Source organism: Amblyomma maculatum, chromosome 1, assembly GCF_055883805.1.
Source record: "Amblyomma maculatum isolate TAMU_Amacu chromosome 1, ASM5588380v1, whole genome shotgun sequence".
Taxonomy (NCBI): domain Eukaryota; kingdom Metazoa; phylum Arthropoda; class Arachnida; order Ixodida; family Ixodidae; genus Amblyomma; species Amblyomma maculatum.
Window position 1 is genome coordinate 260418314 of NC_139344.1, and position 11263 is coordinate 260429576.

The 11263-nt window shown below is 45.4% G+C and overlaps 1 protein-coding gene across 1 annotated transcript in view; it reads left to right on the top strand.

Annotated features, from left to right (window-relative positions):
- Nucleotides 1-1236: 1236 nt before the first annotated feature.
- The window catches only part of LOC146206361 (uncharacterized), a 19054-nt gene continuing 9027 nt past the window's right edge, over nt 1237-11263 (top strand). The window contains exons 1-2 of the mRNA XM_084608952.1: nt 1237-1382; nt 3336-3393. Of these exons, the coding sequence (XP_084465078.1) occupies nt 1251-1382; nt 3336-3393 (190 nt within the window). The 5' untranslated portion in view covers nt 1237-1250. The remainder of the gene's footprint in view (nt 1383-3335; nt 3394-11263) is intronic.

Below are 11263 nucleotides of genomic sequence, written 5' to 3' on the forward strand. Positions count from 1 at the left end.
AGGTCCAGTCACCTCCCCGTGGTATACTGCCTTTCTTCGAGTGCCCTTGGAAACGCCGACATTGCTATATATCGACGAAAGCCCTAACTCTGCCCCAGCAGCCTGCGGAATACCAGTTCTGGTTTCACCGCCTCCGATCGTTGGAGCAACACCAGGGCTCTGGCAGTACAAGGTAACCGCATCGACAGTAACAGCGGGGACACCACCTTTAAATTACCTGTTCTCAAGCGCGCACGCCAGTGGGCATGGGAGGGTAGCAAGGATGCAGACGTTGCTTAAACCGTTCGTTTTCGTTACCCAGTTGCTGGTTGTCACCGCCCCGTGGTATGCTGCCTTTCTTCAAGTGCCCTTGGAAACGCCGACACTGCTATCCATCGACGAAAGCCCTAACTCTGCCCCAGCAGCCTGCGGAATACCAGTTCTGGTTTCACCGCCTCCCATCGTTGGAGCAACACCAGGGCTCTGGCAGTACAAGGTAACCGCATCGACAGTAACAGCGGGGACACCACCTTTAAATTACCTGTTCTCAAGCGCGCGCGCCAGTGGGCATGGGAGGGTAGCAAGGATGCAGACGTTGCTTAAACCGTTCGTTTTCGTTACCCAGTTACTGGTCGTCACCTCCCCGTGGTATGCTGCCTTTCTTCGAGTGCCCTTGGAAACGCCGACACTGCTATCCATCGACGAAAGCCCTAACTCTGCCCCAGCAGCCTGCGGAATACCAGTTCTGGTTTCACCGCCTCCCATCGTTGGAGCAACACCAGGGCTCTGGCAGTACAAGGTAACCGCATCGACAGTAACAGCGGGGACACCACCTTTAAATTACCTGTTCTCAAGCGCGCACGCCAGTGGGCATGGGAGGGTAGCAAGGATGCAGACGTTGCTTAAACCGTTCGTTTTCGTTACCCAGTTGCTGGTTGTCACCGCCCCGTGGTATGCTGCCTTTCTTCAAGTGCCCTTGGAAACGCCGACACTGCTATCCATCGACGAAAGCCCTAACTCTGCCCCAGCAGCCTGCGGAATACCAGTTCTGGTTTCACCCCCCCCATCGTTGAAGCAACACACGGCTTTGGCAGTGCAAGGTAACCGCATCGACTGACAGCGGCGACACCACCTTTAAATTACCTGTTCTCAAGCGCGCACGCCAGTGGGCGTGGGAGGGTATTAAGGATGCAGACGTTGCTTAAACCGTTCGTTTTCGTTACCCAGTTGCAGGTCCAGTCACTTCCCCGTGATATGCTGCCTTTCATCGAATGCCCTTGGAAACGCCGACACTGCTATCCATCGACGAAAGCCCTAACTCTGCCCCAGCAGCCTGCGGAATACCAGTTCTGGTTTCACCGCCCCCCATCGTTGGAGCAACACCAGGGCTCTGGCAGTACAAGGTAACCGCATCGACAGTGACAGCGGTGACACCACCTTTAAATTACCTGTTCTCAAGCGCGCACGCCAGTGGGCGTGCGAGGGCAGCAAGGATGCAGATGTTGCTTAAACCGTTCGTTTTCATAACCCAGGTTAGTCACTCTTATTCCCTTTACTGTAAACGACAAGCAATAGCTGCTTGCTGCTCATCCTATGCCCACAAGTTTTGTCATTATTGGTTGCTGAATGTGTGGATGTAGCTATGTTACTTTTGATGCCGGGAGACGTTGAACTTAACCCCGGCCCTCCGGTGAATGATGGTGACAACACGAACAGCGAAATTTTAGCAGCCATAAAATACTTGGCAAGTAAAACGGAATCATGTCACGCAGAAGTAATCTTGACTCTTAATGAGGTGAATGCCAGTAAAACAATTCTCGCGGAACGTGTTTCCGGTATTACCGCGAGGCTAGCAGCAGTTGAAAGCAGAGTGGACTCGCTGGAAGGGCTTTCCGATACTGAGAAACTTAACCTCGTGATCACGGAAGCTGTTCAATATCTGACTTTAAGAGTGTACACGTAATCTCAGATTCCTTTCACAAATATAAGAAGCCTTTTAAATAAACGCGATGCCTTATCGTCCCTGATAGACACGTCTGCTGCCGACGTGATTATTTTAACAGAAACTTGGTTGTCAAGCAGAATTGATAATTTTGAACTGTTTGATTGTGAGCGGCACTACACTGTTTATAGACAAGACCGTCCGTGGCGCTCGGGTGGCGGAATTTTGATAGCGGTTGCGGATGATTTATTTTCTTATCACGTCTTCATACCATCGGAGCTTGAATTTCTTTGCACGTGTATCAAGATAAACCATAAAGAGACTGTTTTTTGTGTGTGTTACCGGCCGCCGCAATCAAGTAGTTTTTGTGATGACCTTTATGACTGCATCAACAAAATGATTGTGAGGTTTCCAAAAGCGCCAATTTTCCTTTTAGGCGACTTTAATTTTCCTGCCATATCATGGATGGAAGCCGGCTGTGCGGTTATTTCCCCTTCATCAGAATCACTAGCCTTCATCGACTTATGCTTAACGTTCAACTTTTCGCAGCTTGTAAAAGAGCTGTAACACGCTGTTTTAACAACCTGTCCTGATTCTGTTTCATCTCTCACACATTCAGTTATCACTTTCACTACACCGTTTCGCTCACCTCACACAGTCAAACATCATTAAATAATTCGGGATTACAAAAAAGGAAATTTCTCTGCAATTAACAATGAACTAGAACAATTTGCTGACGTGTTTTTCCCTGTATTTTGGGAACGTTCACTGCATGATAACTGGTCTCTTTTTAAAGATAAACTAAAAGCCCATTAGTGAAAAGCACATACCTCTTCGCAGAATAACGTGCACTAAACGTTCACCATGATTCAACATTTCATTGAAACGACTCCTAAACAAAAAAAAAAAAAAACGCATCTTTCGTCGCTGCATCGTATCGAACTCCAGTGATAGATGGAATGCTTATCGTGCTGTATCATCGCAGTATAAGAATGCTTTATCTAGTTCAAAACGCAACTTCTTTCAAGATACCTTGCCTAGATTACTGATTACTAACCCGCGTAAGCTCTGGACTCTTCTTGACGTGAATCCGAAAAAAAAGAAAAGAAAGACTATTGTACTGAAAAATAGCCGAGGTGATCTCGTCCCATCGAACCAATGTTGCACGTTATTTAATCATACGTTTTCTTCATGTTTCATAAGCGCTACGCCGGTTAACTTTCCTAACGTATCTTCCTCACGCTTGCCATTGATGGATGTTATCACCATTGAGTGGGAGGGCATTTCTAAACCTATTGATAATGCTAAAGTGTTATCATCTGCAGGCGTTGATGGTATCAGCAACAAGTTATTGAAAAACATCGTCACTTATTCTTCACTTATGTTGTCAGAACTTTTTACTCAATCTTTGCAGTCCGGCACACTCCCTGACGACTGGAAGGTGGGCAAGATGGTTCCGGTGCACAAGTCTGGTACGTGATGTTCACTGCCCTTTAAATTACAGACCAATATCGATAACATCTATGCCATGCAAATTACTTGAACATGTTATCTATTCTGCCCTTGTAAAACATTTTGAGTCCAATTCTTTTTTTACAGCCAATCAACATGGCTTTCGACGTAATCATTTCTGTGCAACACAATAGCTTTTACTAATGATCTTTTTGCAGCTTTGGATCATTCATCGGTCGTTGATTGCATTTTCATAGATTTCGCTAAGGCCTTTGACACCGTGTCTCATCCTATTCTACTCCTAAAACTTAGTAAACTTAACATAGATAATGATGTGTTACACTGGCTTGAATGTTTTTGGAGGGCCGCACACAATACGTGACAGCTAATGACCATAACTCCCATCTTTCATCGGTAACATCGGGCGTTCCTCAAGGATCTGTACTAGGACCTCTCCTCTTTCTAATCTATATTAATGACCTTCCTGATCTTGTAGCATCACCTATCCGGCTGTTCGCTGATGACTGTGTGATGTATAGGGAAATTTCTAACCCATCTGATACTGTTGGTTTGCAGCGTGATATTAATAACATTTCTGCATGGTGTGAAACTTGGCTAATGAAACTTAACGTTCATCTAGTGTCACAATCATGAAGAGATCTCTAGATCTCCAAGATCTTTCGGTGCGGCGTCATTTTTCTCGACTTTCCACATTCCACAAAATATATTACACAAATGAATCCTTGAAACAAAGTCTTTTCACTGCTCCGAGTTACATATAATCCCGCACTGGCCATCGTTTTAAAGTTAATGTTCCAAACTGCAGGACTAACCAGTATTTCTACTCTTTCCTCCCTAAGACCAGCTCAGACTGGAACCACCTGCCCGCCTGCATCGTCTCCATTTCCGAACCCGAAGCTTTCAAATCTGCGCTTCTTCATCACCAATGTTAAAAAATTCCCCTTAATTCTAATTGGCGGTGCATAACCTGCTTAAGGACAGGGCGTTTCCTGTCCGGATAAATGGACAACAAATCAGCAATTACACCTCAAACAGGGGTGTGCCGCAAGGGTCAGTTTTAGCGCCTTTGTTGTTTAATATCGCACTCGTCCCTTCGGCGTGGAAATTGGCTGAAATAACAGAGGTGAAGTTATTTACACGGACGATGTCACAATATTGTCTACTCATAAACGCCTTGAGACACAAAATCTTTATTTGCAAGAGGCCCTAAATACACTACATGAGTACGTACGTGATGCAGGTCTGGAGCTGTCACCAAAAGTCTAGCTACATTCATGTTGCAAATAAGAAAGGAAGAAAACAATTGGTAGCGAAAAGAGTTACGCTAAAGACTGGAAATCAGGCATTACAAGAGGTGGACGAGCTGAGAGATTTTGGCCTAGATATTTATAAATTTTACAAAGAAATACAATGGCTCCATAGGATGAAAAAAGCAGCTAGGCGCGACTTCCTTCCACTTGATACAACGTATTTCGTCAAGGGGAGGAGGAGCCCGAACGGAGATGGCAAGACGTCTTGTACAATCGGTGCTTCAGCTCAGGATACTATACCAGGCCCAATTTCAAAGACTCACGAGGCGACAGTGGGCAGAGTTGGAAACTACAAATAGGAACGCAATGCGCACAACAACTGCCTTACCAAAACTTACCCCCATCCCTACACTTCAGGAATATGCGCAGCTCAACAAACTGACTGAACTCATTGAACAACGAGAGGCAACAAGGAATATGAAAGTAATATATGTTATACCCATGGCATAATGCAGTGACAAGGCAAACACCGACAATGGCTGACCCCCGCGATAAGCCGGCGTTTCGCCCTCTGGTTGATGTACTCCCAGGAACCTGTACTGCATATACAGACGCGTAGATTATAGTAAATGGCGGCAAAATAGCAGCTACCAGCCCGACTTACGAAGAGCTAAACGTGCATAATGAATACGAAACAGAACATCCGGACCAGCTTGTGATGCAACTTTATGCAATCCGCGATGCAATCAAGGCCATAAATAAAACAGAGTCCATAACAAAAGCCCACATCTATACAGACTGCTTAGCCGCCATAAAACAACTGAAAAGAGTGACAAAGACACTACGTGTAACCCACTAGATCCATACACTTAATAAGGAAACAATGATATGCTTCCCAATACACTGGACAAAGATAATGCTGAGAACGCTGAGCAGACGTTTTTTAATCCCAGTTATTAAGGGTAATTACTTTAAATGGTTCCGTAAAGAACCACAAATTGTGTCTACGAGATCTGAGAGGGTCGAGCGCAAACTTTTGTACGTTTGGCACAAAATGGCCCACAAGAACACAGAAAGACGTCCACATCGGTGAAGCGCGCACCACCAACTAGCGATTTATTTCTAGTGCGAAGAAAAAGTTTTAGAGATTCAACTATCCGTGAACCAAGTTTCACAAGCTTTAGCCACCGGTCGTAGTCTTTTTTTTTTTTTACTAACTTGCCATAAGGCATACTATTGAAAGTCATGTAACTCGTTTTCTGCCAGAAACTGGAGAAGGCTCCTGTTTTTAGTGTTGTCTGTTTTCTACTTGGAGCAACCCTCCCTCGTCGCCGACAGTCCCACTTCCCGGAGAATCCGTGTCCTTGACGCCCTCAGACCTGCACAAGTCCACAACAGGTGGCGAACATCCACCTCTGCAGCCGGTGTAGAACATTTTGGGCACGTGGACGGTCCAATGTCTTGGGAGTCCCATCGACACTTGACCGACGGGATAAGGGCCGCCCCAGCCCTTATCCTTCTAAGGGATACCTCCTCCAGTCTACTTGAGTTATTAGGGGGGGGGGGGGGGGACACCAAGTTCCAAACACTAATGCACCCCCCGCCAAGCTACCTTTTGATGCCCGCTCCGTTGTCCCCATCCTAGCGTCCTCCTTGCGGAGAAGTATACGTGCTTTCATCCCGCCGTGTACTTAACCCCCTCCCCCCCTAATAACTCAAGTAGACTGGAGGAGGTATCCCTTAGAAGGATAAGGGCTGGGGCGGCCCTTACCCCGTCGGTCAAGTGTCGATGAGTCTCCCAAGACATTGGACCGTCCACGTGCCCATAATGTTCTACACCGGCTGCAGAGGTGGATGTTCGCCACCTGTTGTGGACTTGTGCAGGTCTGAGGGCGTCAAGGACACGGATTCTCCGGGAAGTGGGACTGTCGGCGACGAGGGAGGATTGCTCCAAGTAGAAAACAGACAACACTAAAAGCAAGAAAACAAGTTACATGACTTTCAATAGTATGCCTTATGGCAAGTTAGTGAAAAAAAAAAAAAAAAGACTACGACCGGTGGCTAAAGCTTGTGAAACTTGGTTCACGGATAGTTGAATCTCTAGAACTTTTTCTTCGCACTAGAAATAAATCGCTAGTTGATGGTGCGCGCTTCACCGGTGTGGACGTCTTTCTGTGTTCTTGTGGGCCATTTTGTGCCAAACGTACAAAAGTTTGCGCTCGATCCTCTCATATCTTGTAGATACAATTTGTGGTTCTTTACTGAACCATTTAAAGTAATTACTCTTAACAACTGGGATTAAAAAACTTCCTGGTCCCGCGACAGCCCTTCGAATTTCTCAGAGGAGTGCAAAAGTTGGCGTCGCTAAGAAAATCCAAAAATAAAATATTTTATTTTTGCGCTTGAGAGCTTTTGTAGATATAGAGCATGCACTGTGATTTTTGATCACACAGGAAACAAATTTGTAGTGCAAGGCTTTTATGTTGTTTTATTTCATCATTTTTTCTAAAAAAAAAAAACGCCGTTTCTGCAGTATCTTTTTTTTTAAGTCTTTCCAGCATTGGCGAGCAACATCACATGTTTTGCTGCTTCTCTATAATAGGCTCTGTATCATTAAATTGTTTACGCTATAGTACAATAAAATATTTTTTAAAAATAGTGTCGAACTTAGAAAAAAAATGTGTTGTGGCGCGTTTTTGGTATAAATTTCCTACAGAGGCGTTCATAGCAAAAATAAAAGTTATAGCTCACTTCATAGCTATCGTCGTCGAAATTTTGCTAAACGTTTCATGTTGGAGACTTTTAATTTCAAGCGAGCAAAAGGTTTTTGAATTCGAGCGCCGAACCTGGAGCATAGTTGCCCCGTACCGCCACTGCACTGCTCGGCATGCTTTCGCAGGTTCCCGAGAGTCATACGCTGCCCGGGGAGCGCGCTGCAGCAAATATTAAAGAGGTGTAAGCGGGGACATTCGTTACCGTTATCGATTCGTGGAAAACAGGAAAGCTCAGAATAAATATCCTTGAAAGTATTATATCGACTCATGTTATGCAAATATTACATATGCTCCATATTTTTACTGGAACAATATTGCAGTAAAACACCTGTTTACGCTGCTTGCTCTACTGATCAGTCCAAACGCATTTATTCTCTAATTGGAATAAGCACTGTATTGCTCCTTCTCTATTAGGTGCACAAGTCCTGTTACAAAATTTGGAAGCAAAGTGAATTGTGTTGGCTTCGACTGAAGGAGAGGGGGGTGTAGGTAATTATAATAACCTTCTTGTTAGAAAGGAGACCACAGACGTGGCTCCTGCGAATCATTTGATGCTCTCTTCCACACGATTGGTCGTGTAAGTCCAACATGGAATTGTTAGGAATTGTTAGTAATTGTTAGTAACCATGGCTCGAGGTGCGCTGCTGAACTTTAAAAAAAAAAAAAATCTCGCTTAAAACAAAACAAGAAAAAGGCCCGGATTAAAATCGTTGAGCAAAATTAATCAATTAAGCTATAATTAATATTTCTTGCTGGGAACGCCTGTGCGCGAAAGTCATGCCTGAAAACGGGGGATAACACACTTAAGTTTGACATTTTTTGTGAAACGTTTTGTGTTGTAATATAGTTGAAACCATTTAATGAGATATAGATTATAGAGAAGCAGGAAACATGTGATGTCGCTCGACAATGTTTCGAAAGAGTAAAGAGCCAGTTCTGGTGCGAACAAACCGATGTGATGAAAGGTAGAACGAAGTGTGGAAAAGGCCGCGGATCGTCAGTGTTTGCGCGAGCCGCAACTTGCAATGTATTTCTGATTGCCACAGCTTGACTGCGATTGATGCTTTCCTACGTAAAAGTCCAAAAGATGCACCGTGTGTTTGCTATTTTTGCATGGAATTCAAGTTGAGAGCGCACCAGTCGTACAAATTTAACAGAGTTCACGACGAGGGCTTTGGCTCTCACACTTGTTTATAAGATAGGGTGCAGCGCACCTTTTTCTTCGGGCGTGACGAAGGAATGATTTTCTTTCTATTGTCATTATAATAAGATTGAAAAAAAAAAAAACACTCCCCGTATTTGTCGTGGCTACATCCAGTGTTATTATTAGAAAAGTGACTGGATATTATCGAGAAGTTGGTATTTAGAATACTCTGCGCTCAATTTGTACTGCATTATTTGGGCTTTGTAACAACAACAACAACAACAAAAAAAAAAGCTAAGGCGAAATGATGCATGTAAATTAACGTCTGCTGATAAACTTTTTTCTTCTAGCCGCGCACTGACACATTGCCCGTAAGCCACTTCTTCAACAGAAAGGAATCTTCCTGCCGTGGATGACTGAGCGATCGCCTGTTGTGTAAAAAAAGAAAGAAAACAGAGCAATTGAGCATGCCTTCCGAGGTTATTGGGAGTCCATCTTTCATTGTGGCATTCTGCAACGTACTCACAAAAACATACTCCCCATAAACCCATACGTAAACCGGTATATGCAGTAGGAAAGGATCGAGGGTCCCATTGGACATGTTCGTGATCCCGGGCCTCCGCAGTTTGTGGGAGACCAGTATGGCTGTTCCTATGCAGATGTCAATGTGCATCCGACGGGTGATAATTTAATTTCAAATTCTTCGTTCATTAGAGAAGTCTATTGAACTCGAAGGGAACACCAGGAGCAGGTGGCTATTGTTGGCGACGCGACACTACTGAGAAAATTTTAATATGACCAATCCATGTGACGTTGACGGATTGCACACGCTGACCACTTTATGTGTGGTATTGTCTTAGCAGGCAGTAAACAAAAATACATTCGTGACCTGTGAGTAGCGGGCGCGTCTCTCAATCCGAAGGCCCTGGGTTCTACTTCCACTGCCCCCGAATTCTTCTTTTTCAGCTCGATTACTTTCCTTTGGTTACAGAAATACCCTGGGAAAGTTGTCGCCAACCACGATAACCTTCCCCTCTTTCTGTGGTCCACGCACTTCCTCGCGGAGTGGATGGACGGACAAAGGAAGGTGAAAATGTAACTGTGAAATGCATTTATGCTTTAAAAGAATAAAGCATAACTAAAGAGTGGCAACGAGCACGTCAAGCTGCAAGGACAGAAACCTAGTGTATCAACGTTCCTTTTAATTGCGTCGAATTTTACTCCTAAGGTGACTTCGGTATCCGCAGATTCCTTTTCTTTTTTATTGGGACGGCGCGCTTCTGCGTCCTCCGCTTTTTCTGATGATTTGCCTCGTTCAGCAACCTCCCTTTCTGCTTGCTGGCCGTCTCTCACTGCTCTCCCTTTTTGACACGCCATAGCGCTTCCCCACCTTTTCAGCGGCATTAGCAGATATTCAGATATTCGCCTCGCGGAACGAAGGAATGATTATAGAGAAATTTAGCTTACCGTGATCCGCGATCCGCCACCGTGACTCTCTACCGCGTGTGGGCGGGGCGCTCAAGCTGATTGGTCCCGACGCGGCAGGTCTGTGTGCTGGCATTCAGTATGTGGCGCCATCTATCGGCGTCAAGGGGGGTCTGGGCATGCGCAGTGGTACGCGCGGTGGCGGATCACGGTAGCGGATCGCGGATCATGGTAAACTAAAACTCTCTTATGAAGACGACGATTTCAAACAATTAGTGCAAGAGGCCATCAGTTGGAAAACGTAGCGCGAGAGACTGTGGCGATAGCGGTATATGGCATCGGGAAACAAAGTTGCTCTGTTTTCGCCGCCGCGGGTTCTAACTGCGCTACGGGCAGTAGTACGGTTATGCTGAATGCCATTCGAGAAAGTTCCGTGCTTTCGGATGAGTTCAGCTTCATGTTCAGCCCTCTGCACAGGCTTATATAGGCACCTGGCGATTTCTTTATTATGTTCCCCATGGTCTTCTCAGGACGGAGCTAAACTAATTTCATGCTTTATTAGGACAGAAAAACGTGTGATCGTTTTTTGCGTTGTTCGAAATGACACAACGCACTACTGCCACCGAAAATAGTAAGCTGAAAAGTAGCGACTACCGTAAAATACTCTCAGGAGCTTTGGCCCCTCAACGACTAACGAGCTGAAGAGCGAGCGTGTAGGACACTCTCGGGCCTTCCGTTCTATAGGGGAGAAGCGCCGAAATCGGAGCGCCTCGGACGGAGTATAGAGAAGCGTGAGCGCTGCAGACCACACCAGGGATGCACACTGGCCTGACATTGCTCTTAATTAATGCTGCCATTTGGGAAAGCTGGAACACTTTCATGGTTTAAGAACGCTCTTTACACGACCATCTAAAAGCTTAGCTCCCGATTTGAGAAGACGATGAGCTCATGAGGCTGGTAATATCAACCTCTCCCGATGCTGTAGCACCGGTCTCGCTACGTTGCATGCTTACACGAGACTCTTCTTACTCCTGTATTGTTCGATAGTCTCGGATAGTGTGATACAGCTCAATGTCCCAGCCATCTGGTGATGAGGGCACATGTAACGCTGCTGTGACTTCCTCTTATTTTCCTTGCCCTCCCTCTTCTTCCTGGAAAGCTTGACCTCATCGATTTATAACTGTGGCCTTTAAAATTGCTTCCAGTTTCCTTCCCCAATAAGCACAACCGTGGAGCGCCGACGTTGAATCGAAGCCATCTGAAGGACTGGTATCAA